The sequence below is a fragment of the Phyllopteryx taeniolatus genome, chromosome 13 (assembly GCF_024500385.1).
Source record: "Phyllopteryx taeniolatus isolate TA_2022b chromosome 13, UOR_Ptae_1.2, whole genome shotgun sequence".
Taxonomy (NCBI): domain Eukaryota; kingdom Metazoa; phylum Chordata; class Actinopteri; order Syngnathiformes; family Syngnathidae; genus Phyllopteryx; species Phyllopteryx taeniolatus.
In genome coordinates this window covers 9,282,028-9,299,212 of record NC_084514.1, presented here as the reverse complement: position 1 = coordinate 9,299,212, position 17,185 = coordinate 9,282,028, and the positions used below count along the sequence as shown (strand labels likewise).

Sequence of the window (17,185 nt, the reverse complement as noted above, 5' to 3'; positions counted from 1 at the left end):
CTCACGGGTGAACCGCAGCCCTCCTCCTCATCCTCCGGAGTGGCCCTGGAGCTCGCCAGGACTCTGGTGAAAAAGACAGGTCCTCCGGGAGCGTGCAAGATGGCCGCCGGGCCGGGCAGGAAGTCGCAGCAGGGCAGCAGGAAGAGCCTCTTCTCGGACTTTAGACAATGAGCACGGGGGAGCAAGGACAAACCGAGAAAAAGGAGAGTGACACATGCTCAAGGACGCTGTCTCTCTGGAATCTTCATCCACAATCGGACTTATTATTATTATTATTATTTTATTTTTTTAAATAGTTTTTAATGTATTGTTCCTGACCTCTGCTTGTACATTTTTTACAGAGGTGTTGTGATGATCTGTTTTTTTTCCTATTGTGTGTATGTATTATATCATTGCTATTTTTATTATTATTATTAATTATATTGCCATGCTAATTTTTTGTTCATTCAGAGGGCACATTATTTTGCGAGAGAAGGCCTAATCACGTGTGCACAAATGATGTGACCACACTGCTGGTAAGATTTTATCCCTGCATTATTGGCCTTTTTAAAAATTATTCTACCCAACTTTTTTTTTTTTTTTTAACCCACATTTTTTCGTTTGTCATTTTATTTGTTTTTCTTACCCACATTTTTTTACCTAAATGATTAAATTTTTTCATATTGTTTTTTTGTTATTTTCAACCCAATAATTTTTTGTTTCTTTGTCCATCTTAATTTTTTTCTCAGCTGTTGTATGCAAAATGTTTTTCCCAACTTCATTTTCCCACCTATCTTCTCTTTTTTTTTTTTTAACCCTCCCAACTTCTAGTAGCTTCATGCAAAGTAATGCACAGCGCTCTTTATTTATCGACTTTTTAATTTTATTTTATTTGCCTTATGAGGCTGTAAAACCCACAGATAAAAGCTTATTTGACTCTGAGATCCTGCAAAATTGCCATGTCAGAACTCTAAATGAAATTCTGGCTTTCATCTCCCATTGCCTTTCACAGAGAACCCAGCAAAGTGAGATAAGCGAGGCATGTTTTCTTCAAAAGCGATTGTAGCTTTTCAACGTACATTCTGCATCTTCTTTCACGTTATGTAATTATGTGATGACCAAATGCTGTGCTGTTGTTAAAGTGCCACACAGTTGTGGCAATATCGAGCATTTGCTGGTTTCAGTCCATCCATCCATCCATTTTCTGCCGCTTATCTGAGGTCGGGTCGTGGGGGCATCTGTATTGCTGTTAGTTTCCCCTATAATTGGTCAAGTTTGGACCCCCACCCCCAACTTCGCCTTGGTGGAGCCTGGTTTCAGTGTGAAATCCAAAACAATGTCATCTTGTGTTACGGCTTTGATGTGCCAATTTTGCAGGGCTTTCTTTTTTTAATTATTCGATCCATCAATTTTCCACCATTTGTCTAAAAGGCAACGAGGATGCCGCGTCGCTATGTGAAAGCACACACACTTGCGACAATATCCCACATTCGCAGGGCTTTGTACAAAGGACGAATGCGTGTACTCTTCCTGGTGCTGGCATGATGCAGTGTGGCTGCGTGAACGCCTCATACAGTTTCGGCAAACTCCTGGGTTCTGTGCAAAAAGCAAAGGTAGCTAAATGTCAGATGTTTCATGCTGCAGTTTTGCAGGATCTTAGTGTGAAAGGGTCCTTTTTATTTAACAAGTGTTACTGTCTATTAGCTGCACCACTTGTAGCAACGGTGTAAATATGCAGATCTAGTCAGCACTGTGTCCTCATCTATGTGATGTCATCGGACCGCCAACCAGACCCGCCCTACAAGGCACTGAAGTTTTTGTTGACCCCCCCACTCGTGTTGCCCCTACAAACATCTTGCTGTGCTCGGGTTGTCTGTATTTCTGTTAGTTTCCCCTATAATTTGTCAAGTTTTTTGCCTGATAATTCGTCAATGAGTACAAACAAGTTTGGATACGGGTGGTGTCCCCTTTTTGTTTTTTTAAGTTGTTTTGCTTATAGTCTGTCAACAATGAGTAAAAATGAGTTTGACCCAAGTGGGGCACCCCCTCATTTTCATTTTTAATAGTTTATAAAAAATGAGGGCAAATGAGTTTTGACGCCCTCCCTAATTTTGGGGCCGGGTAGGGATGTATCCTCTCGTTTTTATTTTTTGCTGGTTTTTCATCAAATCGTCGTCAAAGATTTTTAAAAACTAATTTTGAATGCCCCCCCACCAACTTCGTCCCAGGCAGGGGCGGTGTACTCTCTTGGTTTTTGTTTGTTGTTCTGCTGATAATTCGTCACCAATGAGTACAATAGAGTTTGGATGCTGCCCCTTTCCCCCCTCTTGAAGTTTGCCCAGGATGGGGCCCGGGGATGGGTGGCGTCCATTCTCATTTTTCTTTCTTGATTGTTTTGACATCTCCCATGACCCTGGGGCCCGAGCAGAGGTGACATTCCCCTTGTTGTTGTTTTTGGGGCTGACTACTCTGCAACAATGAGTACAGTAGTATTTGGACGACCCCCCCCCCCCCCCCCCCAACAGCTTTGTGGGGTGGCGTCCCCTTTCAGATTTGTATTAATGTAAAACTCTCCCATCTTTTTTTAATTTGTTTTTGTAAATACTGTACAATGCATTTTTGATATCATTGACATGTTTTGATATTTCAAATCACAGAAACATAACTGCGTGCGGGCGTGTGTGTTTGCGCGCTGGAGGTGAGTTACGAGGCAGGATGTGCACATTCGCCGACTTGAAATGAAAACTCTGTAAATGTTTATTATAAAAATGCAGAATGGACGTTCTAAAGTTGAAATGCCACGCACAATTATAACTGTGAATCGGACAGGAGGAGGTCATATATGTTGACACATATCCCTTCTTCGGAACTATGAAGGATTTTAGTTTTTTTTTTGTTAGTGAGGGTTTTTCAATTACTCTTGTCCAAAAATGCAGTCGTTCTATTTTTATTGTTTCTGTCCACAGCAATGATCATTTATGTATTTTTATTGTGCTGTTGTAAAATACTGTAACATTTAAAGAAAAGGGTGGCAGAGGGGTGTTAAATTGAGGACTGTTTCTGTTAATTTCCTCATTTTGTTTTATTTTATTTTATTTTAGCAGTATTGAATATCTTCCCGTCGTGTCTGCGGGGGGGCTTTGCTTTGTTTCATGTTAGGGTAGTTTTTCCCATCCGAAATGTCGTGTAGTTTAAAGAAAAAGGAGAAAGGGGGGAAAAAAAGAGGTTGTTTCTTATTTGTATGTTTCTTTATATTGTAAAGTTTCTTTAGATGAAAACAAAATGTTATTGAAGGGGGGGAAGACTGCATTGTGTATTTTTTTTTGTTTTTATTTTCATCAAGTTGTCAGTTGTTTTTGCTTGTGTCCCCCCGCCCCCCTCTTGTTGTAGATACATATTAAAAACAAATAAAATGACTTCACTCCTTTTGCCATGAACAGCAGCTGCTTTCTATAATCACAAGGTTTATATTTTATATTTCCACCCTTACATTATTTTTTAATTTGTACTTGTTTTTTGTATACAAATATGATAGTTTTTATTGGTTTCACTTTGAGATTAACTTTGATTTAGTGCTCTACTTATACAATGTATTGTTTCTTTTTTAATGAGCAATCCATGTGAGGATAAGCGGTACAGAAAATGGATGGATGGATGAAAATCTTACTGATTGAGTCTGGTACGCGAACCACTAGTAGTATGCGAAAGAATCACTACAGTCTTATTAAACATTCAAACTATGTTTCAGTGGCTTAAACTTTTTTTTTTTTTTTTAAACCAGTACAGTACACTCGTTAAGTAGAGTTCAGTTGTATTTAACTTTAAAGTACAGTGTATTTAGTTGTTTGTTTTCAAACATTTATTTCTGTAATTTGTTTTTATTTAACTAAATAAACTAATAATATCTATCCATTTTCTACCGCTTATCCGAGGTCGGGTCGCGAGGGCATTAGCTTTAGCAGGGACGCCCAGACTTCCCTCTCCCCAGCCACTTCATCCAGCTCTTCCGGGGGAATCCGGAGGCGGATCGCCAAGGTCCCCGCCTTCGGCCACCGCCCAGCTCGCACTGCACCCGACCCCTATGGCCCCTCCTACAGGTGGTGAGCTCATGGGAAGGGGGACCCACGTTACCCATTCGGGCTGTGCCCGGTCGGGCACCATGGGCGCTGGCCCGGCCACCAGGCGCTCGCCTTCGAGCCCCACTTCCGGGCCTGGCTCCAGATGGGGGCCCCGGTCACCCGCGTCCGGGCAAGGGAAACCTGAGTCCATTGTTTGTCGTCATCATAAGGGTCTTTTAGCCGTGCTTTGTCTGGTCCCTCACCTAGGACCTGTTTGCCATGGGTGACCCTGCCAGGGGCATAAAGCCCCAGACAACTTAGCTCATAGGATCATTGGAACACACGAACCGCTCCACCACGATAAGGTGACGGCTCAGGGAGGGGTAAACTAATAATAATTGTACATTTTATTTCAAGCACCTTTCACCCGTGACCCTAGTAAGGATAAACGGTACAGAAAATGGATGGATGAACGTACATACTGTACATAAACACACACACAAACAAATGACTACAATATACACAGCAGTAGAATTGCAGCTTCAGGAAATGGAGTAAGGAGTTTTGAATCAGCGAGTTTTGAGTCTGGTTTTGAAAAGAGTCGGTTACGGATGGCAGGTGACAAATAGTTACTAAACGAAATTATTAATTAACAATAAAACACTTGTAAAAAGACTAACTGATTGGTGTAGAGCCAATTCATTGGAAAAAATGACCTAAGAACAAGTTTAAAAAATAATAATAATTGTTCCCTAAAATAAGTGGAAAAAAAATCTGCCAGTGCAGCTATGATGAATTCACTTGATAACATTCTTAAGATCTTGTATCTTAAAACAAGTCAACTTTTTGTGTTGCTGAAAGATTTAAAAAAAAAAAAGTCTAAACTGTCTTAAAACAAGTACAGTTAGATGTTTTCACTACGAATAAGATACATTTTGCGTTTTTCCGTTGAAAAATGTAATCATTTACAATTTCAAAATAAAATAACATTACAGCTATGGTATTTTATTTTGATTCTGTTGTATTTTTACATTAACATTTTAACACAAAAAAAAGTGACATTTATCTTAAACTTGTAGTAATTGTGTTTGATAAAAACATTTTGTTAAAAAATAACAAAACCCGGCGGGTGCTATGAACATGAATATCGTATATATCGTATAAAATATTGTGGTTAAGGTCGTGAAGAAATTCCCCGTTTGCGTAAACGAGCTAAACAGGAAGTGAGCGCGCCTACGTCAACCTACCGTCACCGTTTATTTACGCCTCTGGGCCAATCAAGCCCGCCCAGGCGCCGTGACGTCACACGGCGTACTCCAGAAGAGAGCGCGAGAAAAGCGGAGGACAACAGGCAGGCAGCCCCTTTCTTTCTCTCTTTTTTTTCTTCGTCTTATTCTCCCTTGCTTTCCCTCTTCCCACAGCACCGGCCAATGTCCATTTGTTTAACCTCCCAGCTCGGAAGCAGCAGTAGCAGCCGGCCAGCCAGCGGCCTCGCTCCGTGCGACCATGCTGGAGGAGAACCGCGGCTACGGGCTGTCCACCGGCAGCTCGTTGGCGAACGTCTCCGTGTTTCACCTCAAACTAACTGACAGCGCGGCGACAGCCATTAGCAACCTCCGCCACCAACACGACAAGGTAAGCTAACTCACTTAGCCGCCTTTAGCCTCCCTAGTGCTAGCCCTTCTTCAAAACAAAACAACAACTGTCACTATTTATGTTTTAAAAAGCAATTCCGTGTTACATAAGAGAATGCGGAAAGGACGAGACGCAGTGGTGGGAAGTAACTAAGTACTAATACTTCATTACTGAACTCAAGCACATTTCTTTTTTCCAGCCAGCTGCACTTTACTTGAGTCAAGTGTTCATATTTCGGATGACTTTTACTCCCTGCATTGAACACAGATTTCTTTCTGCGTTACTTACTTTCTTACTTCCAGTGGTTCTCCAACTTTGTACACAGGGTACCACCTAAAAAAAAAAATAATAATAATAATAATGTAGCTCTCCAAGTACAACCGTCAAGACCGACATTAAAATACAGTAGCGTAGTAGGCCTACATGTTAATCCCAAAAAACACCCCCCCCCCCCCCGCCTACCAAAAGAAAGGTTAGACCCTCTTTTATTTCACCCCCCCCCCCCCTTTGCATTTGTTTTGTAACCAGCAGTAGAACATGGGTTTCTGACTAAAAAGCAGAGTAAACAAAGTTTTTGTGAAAACCATGTCGAGCAGAACAGTTACTATTATGATCATATTTTTCTAATGCTATGACACAAAAACAAGACAGAGAGAGGGTTTTTAATGGCAAAATAATTTATTTAGCCTGGGTTACGCACATATGACTACACACACACACACACAACTAAGTATGGATGGAACGGTTTTTGAATACCTTGCAAACTGTTTGGTTCGTCTGGTTCGGTTCGGCACGCGCAACGCTTCTTGTTAGTCTCATTTTTCTGTTGAGGCGACATGTACAGTGGCGCTAATGCTAGCCAAGATGGCGGCGCGTATGATTGCAGTGTCGCGTTGACGTCCAGTCGAGTAGTCAACGAGGCAGGACACACCATTTGCGTCATGCTCTTCCAGCGATGCGGCGGCCAGTCATCTTGCAGCGAGACTCGTCCTGCGTAGTACTGTATAGTGTATATAATTGACTGTAAAAAGTTTTTACATTTTTTTTACTTTTGTACTTAAATGCATTTAATTACCTTTTACATTGTTACTCAACTACGGGAGCTGAATCAGTACTTCTGCTTTTACCAGAGTATTTTTTTACAGATGTCTTGACTTGTACTAAAATGTGAGTTCTTTTGCCATGTCTGATTTTCTGTCATAAAACACTCGCGTAAGCCCGAAAGCGACAAAATAAAGGCCCGAAAAGTACAACATTAGTTTATTACATGAAAACAAGGCAGACTACAGGAAGTCAACACACTTCCTCTATTGACGTACTTCTCCTCTTATAATTCTTCCGCTTGCCCAAAACATGGAAAGCACAGTTACTCTCCTGCTGGGCTTTCCTACGATGATATGTTACCTTGGTGATGGGAGGAGGGGAGGTATAACACCCGTTTGCACACTTATCAATGCTTAGGTTCATCAATGGGGTTTTCCCGAAGTGACGGTAGGGAATGTCATGTAATGCAGTGCCTCAAAGCACACTCCCAGAACAACAAAGGAGTTTGCTAGCGGCAAGAAGTGGAAAGTACTACACTTGTCAAGTCATTCTCCTGACTTAAACCCTACAGTGAATGTATTTTACCTGCTAAAGAGAGGAAACATTGAGAGTAACCCCACAAAACAATCCATCCGTCAGTTTTCTAAAACGCTTGTCCTAATTAAGGTGGGAAGTGAGCTGTAATTTACATTTCAACAGGTAAATTGATTCACGACGATGTGGCAGAAATTCAGACAGTCGTCCCTTGCGATATCGCGGTTCGCTTTTTGCGGCTTCACTGCAACGCAGATTTTTTTCTAAATTGTACTTGTATTGCGGCTTATTCGCTATATCGCGGGATTTTGTAGTCGTTATTTTTCCACATGGGCTGCAGAGCAATAAGCGCAAGCCAGGAGAAAAAAGTGCGTAAATGTCAAAAATTGCCGTTTACCGCAACTGAACGCGAGGATGGTGACGCCGAGCGGCTAGCAGGCTAGCCATTATGTTTTGCTAAATTACTCGAGAACCAAAGCAGAAATTTTCTTCATACTTGTGAGAAAATGCCTTCCACAAACGCAATTATGTAGGTTTGGTTCCCTCTCAGTGCCTTTTAGAAGTGGCTACTACTGTACGTCTTGTGATTGTCTCTGTACAACGTTTTATGACATCCATTCAGTTTATCTTCCTCTTCCACAGGTTCCAATCGATTTATTATTATTAGTAGTAGTAGCAGTAGTAATCACTTTTTCCACTCTGATTTTTCTCATCCACTGTTTTCCTCTCCTTCAGACTTCATTGGCACCTCCCACCATCTGTTTCAATGGAAACCAAGGGGTAAGAGGAATCTCTCAACATAATTTCATAAGAAAAATTAAATGTAGTTAACTTTCTGATTCTATTTATCTGTGTGTTTCCTCCCTGATGTAGAAAATCACAATTCCCTGCTCCGAGAGTGGCGGCGACGCCAGGGTCTTCATGTTCGGCGTCACCAACGTTGCCTGTGACAATCCACAGGGCAGCTTCGACTGCATCCAGCAACTTTGCTCCGGGTGAGACAAAAGTGGCATAATAACCATCCGTCCATTTTCTATAGCGCTTATCCTCATCCTCAGGGAGTTCATCGGGGTCAAGAAGTGGAAAGTTTGAGACTTGTCGAGTCAATCTCCAGACTTCAACCAAATGACGAATGCATTTTAGCTGGTAAACTGACTTGGAAGGGGGGGAAAAAACCAAGAAGACAGTGGCCCCCGATGTTTTTTTCCACCATGGAAGTACAACCATCTCAGTGAAGGGTGCCCCTTCTCCCGCTCCAAAATTTATTTATTTATTTATTTAAACTATCTGTGTGGCCTGATAACACAGTGGTTGGGGACCACTGCCCTTAAATAACCTATCCAATTTTCCATAGCCCTTTTCTGCGGTAGTGTGTCTTGGGAGCTGGATCCGATGCTAACAAAACGCGTTGGTGTGTGTTGCAGCTCTGTGCAGAAGCTGTCGTGTCTGGGCGTGATCCAGAAGAAGATGACTGTGAGGGCCACGGACGACTCGTACGACAAAGCCCTGCAGAGCATGGCGCAGGCCGAGGAGGAGAACCGCAGCCGGGGGGCCATCGTCATTAAGCAGGGAGGACGCTTCAAGCAAGGTAGGACGTCGCTTGGGTGGCGAAGGGGTGGAAAATTTCCAGTAAATTTGCAAATGGAAAGTAAAAATGGGGAGTTTAGGAAATGGCATAGATGTGCCTCGTGTGAAGGTGTTTTGTTTGTGTTGAATAACTTTGCTACTAAATACAGTTGTCTATGTAACTTGTTCCTGATTGCATATATGGTAGATGACGGAAATAGGGTATATTAGAAGTGTATAGAAAAATGGTATGGTAGAGGCGTGAAGTTGATTTTGTCTACTGACGAGACGTCTGGTGCCGCTCCCCCGCAGGGAAGAAGGTGACGGTGCGCGCCCCGGCCCCGGCACTGGCCAGCCTGAGCAAACCCCGTCGGACGGCCAAGACCCTCCTCCCGGGCGGCGGCAACGTCAAAGCGGTTGCCATCGGGTCCAAGGGCAGGAAAGGTGTCTGTGTGTCCAACGGGAGGTGCGACGTGCACCGGCGGCCCATCAGAGAGAGGGTGACGCACCTGCTGGCCCTCAGGCCCTACAGGAAGCCAGAGCTCATGTTGAGACTACAGAAGGACGGCCTGACGCCACTTGATAAAAACATGCTGGACTCCGTGCTCAATGATGTAAGTACATCTATTTTCTATAATCCTCATTAGGGTGGTGGGTTGAGCTTTGAAGGAGAGAAGCTAGGTACACCCTGGACTAGTCGCCAGCCAATCGCAAGGCATAAAAAAACCTATTTATACTCGTTCACACGTATGGAAAATTTAGATTGTTCCAAGAGTTGGAATTGTACTGAGCCATCCTCACGTTGTTCACTAGGTCAACTGTGGATCACTCGGTAGTGACTGAAGGGTCAGCGGTTTAATTCCCAGTTCAGACTGGCCGCTATCTAAGGGTCCTTGGGCAAGACACAGGACCCTAAATTGCTTCCAGTGATCCTGGCAGCGCCTTGCCTGGCAGCAGCCGCCCACTAGTGTATGAATGTGTGCGCATCTACAAAGCGCTTTGGGCACCATGATGGTGTCGTTAAAGCGCTATATAAGTGCACTGTGAAGGCACCTTTTACTGCTAAAAGCTGCATACAGGTTTTGGACTAACATGCTGCCATCCCCCGCAGGTACGGGGAGAACATGCAAACTCCACACAGGAAGGCTGGGTGTGGACCTCAGAACTGTAAGGTGGATGTGCTCACCAGTCGGCCGTGCCACCTAATTATTTTGGAATCATTTTACTTTACGTTTCGTTTTATGATTTGCAATGAATCAATTCGCTAATTATATAATGAGATAAGTACATAAAAAATAATACATTTTTATGAAACAATTTTTGGAAAAAAACGCTAAATTAATGCTCTGTGGGCCCAATTTAAAGAACAGAGTGGACTGTATTTAGGCCACACCCATCCCTGGTGTAAACTGTCGTGTTAATGTTGTTGTTGTTCTTTTCCTGTCGCATTCTGTGCCAACAGGTGGGACATCTTAATAGCAGGGACAACACGTTGGTGTTGAAGGACTGCCTGTACAAGGAGCTGCAGAAGGACTGGCCCGGGTACACGTCAGGAGACCAGCAGCTCTTCAAACGAATCCTTGTCAGGTAGCTCCGAAACTCTGCTTGCACGTGTTTTTGCTGCTGCTGTTGTTTTTATTTATTTATTATTATTGTTTTTTTAAATGTGTCAGGGCAGCACAGTGATTGCGTGGATAGCATGTCTGCCCCTAAGGTTTTGAGGTTCTGGGTTTGAATTTCAGGCTTTCATGTGTGGAGTGTGTATGTTGTCCGCATGCTCGCATGGGTTTTTTCCAGGTACTCTGGTTTCCTTCCACATTCCACAAAAAAAAGCATGTTAGTTTCCTAAACGTGTACCAAAGGCCTGAGTGTGAATGCTTGTTTGCTCTGCGACTGGTTGACAACGCAGCCTCCTGCCTAAACGTCAACTGGGATAGGCTCTAGCTCATCTGCGACACTATTGAGGGTAAATTCTATTTACAAAAAAAAAAAAAAATGGATGTATCACTGGATGGATTTGTGGGGGTCTTCCCTTCAAGTCTCCTTTAGCAGGTAAATGCGTCCTCTGTTGGGTTGAAGTCTGGGGATTGACTTGGCTAGTCTAAAACCTTTCTGTGAGGTTAAGCGCTTTCGAAAACGGATGGACGGATAAATGAGTCGCTGTTCCTGCGCAGGAGATTGTTCCAGCCTCAACAGAACCTCTTCGCCGTCCCCGAGACCCAGGTTAGCCCGCTGCGGGACACGCCCAACTCGTCGCCGGCGCACCGTCCCAAACCGGCCCTGGCCGAGGAGTACACGGACCCTCTGGTCAGCAAGAAGACCAGGATATCGCACTTGACCCGCAAAGCCGCCGTGGCGCTGGGCGACGACAGCCGTTCCGTGCGCTCGCTGGACCCCCGCAGGCTTTTGGACTCGTTGTCGACGGCCTGCGGACAGAAAGCGGAGACGACCGATCCGGCCCCTGACGTGGACAGAAACACCGTCAAAAGGAAGAGCAGCAAACACAGAGAACAGGTGAGCACAAGCAGACATTACAATGATTTAATTAGAACATTATTGTGTGAATACTAGGGATGTAACGATATATCTCACGGTTCGTTTTATTGCGCTATTAATCTCACAGTGCGATAATCATTTGCGATATCGCGGGAAAACTCATGGTATTCCAGGAAGGTTCACAGTACAGGTGGGGCAAAGAAGCGAAAGCACGAGAACTGAAAAACGTATTTTTCTTGCTGGCCGAGTCCTCAACAGGCTTCAGTGGTTTATGTGTTTCCCCACAGGTTATTGTGAAAAAGACCTCTTCAAATCATACGTTACCGTGCACTTCTATCCCCGTCCAACTGATGTTTACATTCGTATGCTCTGCCTCCGAAACAGTATCATTGCTGCAGCAATAATCTATGCTCACAATAACAAAACTGTCCACTGAGAAATTTAAGTCAAGTCAAAAATGCAGGAACATCCTTAAAGGCATGCAAAGCCTTAGTTTCTTTTCCTCCGCTTAGTGATATTGTAGGATTTATTTTTCTGAGCAGGCTGTGTAATGTTTTCATTTGAAATGTGGACATTTCATATGAAGAGAGGGAAGTATGTCAGATGATTTTATTTTTGCATTGATGTCTGTATTTGTATGGAGCTAAACGGTGTGACTGCGTATAGCCACGACGATATCGAGGCACTTTTAATTTCGTGAATATTGTTATATCCCCAGTGAATACTGAAGAGCATTCAATCATTATTCTGCACCAAAATTCTTTGAGTTGAATTTTGAATTGAATTCTTTAGTTTAAAAATGAGAAAAAGTGACAGACAAGCAACAAAACAAACAAGATATGAACAAAAAGTTAGAGTAGAGTTCACATTCGAAAAGGAGTCGGAAGAAGTAAAGCTTACTCCTACCCCTATCTCTATTTCCTTACAATCCTATAGAACATCAATATAGTAACATAATAATACGATAATATAATAATAAGTCAGAAATATGAATACTTACCCATCCTTATTCCTATATACAATAATTCAAATGAGTGTATCATTAACAGCAGGATCCTGCATTTTAATGTTTTAAATGTCTACATTTTCCACAAAGGAAAAAACAAAGTGAATGAGACCTCGAGCAAAAAAAGTTCTTATCCTTATCTTTACCGTTCCAAATTCAAACTCTTCAGCTCATTCAGGACATCAGTTTGTAGTGAATTTATTCCAGTGTAACTTAAACGTTCTTTTTGTTACTTAATCTTTATTTTATTTCCTGTAGTTGTACTAAATTCTCTGAGTATTACTGTGGCCATAGTATGTCTTTGTACGTTTTGATGCTAATCTGAAATAAAATGAAGATAAAGGAATGTAATCTCAGAAACAATTTTTTTCACGTTCCCAAAATTCCCACATTTTCCCCTCTTCCTCATTTTAACATTCCCAAATGAATGCAGACATTTTACGATTTGTACCTTTTTATCTTTTAAATTGAGCTTCTTTTTTTTCATTCTCGTATTCAACATTTCTCCGATTTTAATGAATTCCCCAACGTTTAAGTCCAGCGTCAGCGCTTCATTCACATGCAATTTCTGTAGAAATTGCATTTTTTCTTTATTATTATGTTGTGCCTTCAGAAGGAGGAGAAGAAGAGAGGTGGCAAAGAAAGGAAAACGGAGACCAGTTCAGCTGATCTAACCACTCAAGTAGCTGGTGACCGTACAGGTGAGACCCCTCGCGTAACGTTTTATCCATCAATTCCAGTTTATTTTGTCATGACAATTATTATTATTATTATTATTATTGTTTTCAGGTTATAGGGGCCAGGGGTGGAAATCTGTGGATAATGGACATTGGAATAAATAAAAAAAACAACCCAAAGATTTTAAAAAGGCTTTTTTTTTTTTTTTTTTGTCTTTGTTTTTTTTTTTCTTAACCAAATAAATCTTGAATATGTGGGAATGGATCACCAGGAAGTTTTTTTGGCATTGGTTCCCCCACACAAAAGAAAAAAACAAAAACAAATCTGCAAATAGGTGAAACCACAGTTGCCGAACTGTGTGCCAGGGGTCCACTGTAATTATATCATGTCGTTTTTAACCATGAAACTTTGTTTGACAGAAGCTGCTTTTGTGACGTTAGACCCCGATGGCCTACAAGCTGCCGAGCAGAGCACTGATTATTTAACGTAAGTAGAGGTTGAACTCCACAAGTGTGTTCTGCTTTTCAACTAAAGGTTTACTTGTTTAAGTCCACACTTAATGGGTGGCTAGGTGCTGCAGGCACAAAACTATTTATATACAAGTCATTCAAAATTCAATTGCCCATGATATGAGTCCCCTTTAACCTTCAGGCTTTGTTAAGAGTTTACTACCTTTTCAACTTGTTTGTAGCCATTTTTCTCCACATACAGATAGAGGGTACAAAGATTTTGTTTTTGTTACTTTTACGCCATAGTGTTTAACGAGCATCAGTTCTTGTCATTAGAGTAAAATAACCATTCGTTTAAAATTGTTTTTTTAATGCAGTTAGGTTGCACAAAGCGCCGGTTGTAAGACAAACTGATTTTTTTTTTTTTTTAAATGTATATTCCCAGTACCCCCTTATTTCTTATACAATGGTGCCTTGAGTTAAGATTTTAATGAGTTCCATGACCATACTACTGTTAATGGATTATCAAAATAGTGGTTGATTAATTTGATGATCAATTAGTTGTCAAAAGTGGCCACGACAGAGCCAAAAGAAACAATTTGATGTAAACAATAATTTATTGATGTATTTAAAGAGCTAAAGTGGGAACTTACAAAACCCAGAGGGTTGACATATTCTTGAGAGTTTTTCTTATTGTTGTGGTTGTACACGCAGGACGTACACTGAGATCAGCAGTCCCGCTCAGCGTCAGCGCTACAAGGAGGAGTTCAACAAGGAGTACAGCGAGTACCGAGACCTCCACGCCCGCATCGACGGCGTCACCCGCCAATTCATGGAGCTGGACACGCAGCTCAAGCAGCTCCACCACGATTCGCACAAATACAAGGTGAGACGGGGGAGCGGCCCGAAAAAAACCCGGCATGAGTCACAAAAAGACGCTAACTCAACTGGATTATCGAGCGCACTTCACCAATAACCACAGCTGTAACAAAGTGCTGTACATAAACCATAAAAGACAATGAGCAAGGGTAGGAGTGGGAGACATTCCAGAAGCGAATCGATTTCGCTCCAGGTTCTTTACAGGTGCTAGTTCACACCTCAACGCACCACCCCACACCGTCGGACTAAAAGTTCAGACTTGCAACAAAGCAAAACATAAGATAATACAATAATCCCGAAGCTCGCATTGCTTAATTAGCACTGAAGCTAATAGCTACATAGACAATGCAAAGTAATACGGACCACTTTAGCTTGCTTCTCAACCAAGGGCAGTCCCCTCTGAGATGTCATCACACATTCCCACAGCTGTAGCAAACGACGACGAATGGAGACAAAAGTAATTCACATGCAAGTGACATGACAACAAGTGCTTCTCACTCTGTGTCAATTTTTATTTTTATTTTTTCTCCTTTTCTCAAACTTATCTGTGCGGCCCTGTACGCGGCTCGGTACCGGGCCGTGGCCCGGTGGTTGGGGACCACTGCATTACAGGACAGGACAGTACAGAAAATGCAGGAACATTAATTGATTATGCCTCAGTTACCAGAATGGTACGTAACATCTGTCAGAATATAGGCAAAAATGTGGATTTGTTTCCAAAATAAAAGCATGTTTTTGCAAATGTCACAAAGGTAATAAATCCACTTTCACAGGGGACTACAGAAATTTGAGAATATTTACTGAGAGGCGAAATTCCTAGGATTTACACAATTTTAAGTTTCACAAGGTCCCTAAATGATTAATTGAAAATTGTGGTTGATTAATTGGATAATTGATAAGTAGCTGATAAATGTTTACACCAAGTGGAAAAGCGTCAGTATTGGGAAGCAAACATAACATCGAACATGGTGCCACAAAACGTTTGAGCTCTTTCTCGCATGTCTTGAGACTTCACTGTTGTTTGAATTCAGCGTCGATATTTACCCAACGTGATGTGACTCAAGTAATTCTGTTGACGTCGTCTTTCTTACAGACTATTCACAATCAGATCGTCCATGATTATCGCCAAATAAAAAAGGTTGGCCACTTTTAAATTGTCACGTGATTTTCTTACTCACCTGCATTTTTGTGTGACATCGTAGTCTCTCTCTTTTTATATTTATTTATTTATTTATTTATTCCTCCAGTCCAACCCGAACTACAGCCAGGACCGTGTCCGCTGTCAGTACCTCCACAATAAGCTGGCTCACATCAAGAAACTCATATCAAAGTTCGACCAGCGGCAACTAGAGCAGCATTCTGCCCCCAACTGAGGAGGAAAAAGTAAAACTCTACTGTCGCATTAACAGAGCACCGGAAACTCTGGTCTCGCCGTTCGAATGGTCGCAGGTCTGCAGCGACGGGAAGAGCGCCAACGATTGGTGTGCGACGATCGCTACTACTGAGGTCGTACGGAGCAGCAGTCACAAGCTCTGAAGCACGAGGAGTGACGGCACTATGATGACAAAAAAAAAAACTATGTTTTTGAGGCCGATGTTCACACTGAGAAGACTGTTGTTCTCCTGATTTTATTTTTTGTCTTGGTGAAAGAAAAGCCTATCAGTGTCCCTCCTATTTAAGGTACAGACATCCAGTCTTGTTCATTAAGGTGTTGGAATCCGTATTCAGGGAGTTAAAGGACTACAAGGTTGAAAACATGTCGTTGCATGCTACGTTTTACATAACTCATGCTCGCCAATGAGTCTATTTTTTGTGTGTCATTTTCGTTCACCTTCATTGCATCAGTTATAATACAACGGTTGAAAAATAACCAACAACAAAAAAAAAAACATACAAACTCAGACTCGTGAATAAATTACTATTTGAATGTACCTGAAATTGCAGCCAAGTTATTGCCGTTTAGTTTGAAGCGAGATACGGCACGGCCCTTTTTGAAGACCTTGCCGAGCTAGTAGGGGCAAAGTCACCAGTGCATTCCACGTGTATGGACGGCGAGAAAACCGAAAGAACAAGGATGCCTGCATATTGGGCTGCATACGGTTGCGCACAACAACGGATTTAGGGAAGTTATTTTTCTTTTTATAATATCCTAATATTGACAGCACACTGTTTGGCGTTGGCAAAAAAAAAAAAAAGTAAACCCCATAAAAATTACTTGAAAGTTACGACTTGTTTTCATTGTCTTTGGCCACCGCCAACAAACTTGCCGCTCACTCCTACACTCGCTAGCTAAACGTCACTTGGCGTAATAAAATCACATATTTTGCCGAATATTTTTATAGTTGTAGATAATAGAAATTAAGTTGTAAAAGTAGGTAGAGGAAAGCCTTGTATATATGGTGGTGGTTGTTTTTTGGGGGGGGCAACTTTATCCCGTTACATCTATTGGTCGTAATTGCCCACCTAGCCACGCCTCTTTCAGCTCAACTCAAAAGGCGTTTGGTCCGTCGTCTTCCCCCAGATACACTGTGACTTTTTTTCCCCCCCCTCCCGCTACTGCCATTGGCCGTACGTTGCCACATAGTCACGCCTATTTTAGCTCAACGCGACAGCTGATTGGTCCGTTGTCGTGCTTGTCACCTTGTAACCCCCTCACCAAACACTTGCTCCTCGCTCCTTACAACTAAACGACGTTACATTAGCCTTCTTTAATTGTTCATTTACACTCGAATAATGTCCGCTGCTGGGTAATAGTTGGATGTGCGGTGTCACGCGGCTAATTTACGAGCTTTTGCCGTAAGTTTAATAGTTGCCAGCTGACGACTTTTGAAACAATGTGTCAAGCTAGCTAGCTGGTTGTT

The 17,185-nt window shown here is 42.2% G+C and overlaps 3 protein-coding genes across 9 annotated transcripts in view; all 3 read left to right on the top strand.

Annotated features, from left to right (window-relative positions):
* zgc:110158 (uncharacterized protein LOC553590 homolog) overlaps positions 1-3,416 on the top strand; it is a 43,927-nt gene extending 40,511 nt beyond the window's left edge. Inside the window, exon 18 of the mRNA XM_061794823.1 lies at positions 19-3,416. Coding sequence (XP_061650807.1) covers positions 19-171 — 153 coding nt within the window. The 3' untranslated portion in view covers positions 172-3,416. The remainder of the gene's footprint in view (positions 1-18) is intronic.
* A 1,880-nt stretch (positions 3,417-5,296) lies between these two features.
* Positions 5,297-16,255, top strand: LOC133488088 (RNA polymerase II elongation factor ELL-like). 3 transcript variants are annotated; one of them, XM_061795557.1, is made up of 13 exons: positions 5,297-5,388; positions 5,459-5,672; positions 7,986-8,030; positions 8,124-8,245; positions 8,675-8,838; positions 9,129-9,430; positions 10,279-10,403; positions 10,991-11,330; positions 12,932-13,019; positions 13,416-13,482; positions 14,160-14,331; positions 15,418-15,462; positions 15,572-16,255. In XM_061795557.1, exons 2-13 carry the CDS (start codon positions 5,544-5,546, stop codon positions 15,695-15,697), a joined length of 1,725 nt encoding a protein of 574 aa, XP_061651541.1. In that variant the 5' UTR covers positions 5,297-5,388; positions 5,459-5,543; the 3' UTR covers positions 15,698-16,255. The 3 variants fall into 3 exon arrangements, with proteins under 3 accessions (XP_061651541.1, XP_061651542.1, XP_061651543.1); XM_061795558.1 differs by having other exon boundaries at positions 5,345-5,672; positions 12,935-13,019; XM_061795559.1 differs by lacking the exon at positions 15,418-15,462 and having other exon boundaries at positions 5,345-5,672.
* d2hgdh (D-2-hydroxyglutarate dehydrogenase) overlaps positions 15,865-17,185 on the top strand; it is an 8,358-nt gene continuing 7,037 nt past the window's right edge. For 3 of the 5 annotated variants that reach the window (XR_009791551.1, XR_009791550.1, XM_061795560.1), the window contains exon 1: positions 16,554-17,120. The gene's annotated coding sequence lies outside the window, so the exon portion shown is untranslated. Of the gene's footprint in view, positions 16,005-16,553; positions 17,121-17,185 lie in introns of those variants that run through there. The other 2 variants (XR_009791553.1, XR_009791552.1) reach the window with 2 other exon arrangements.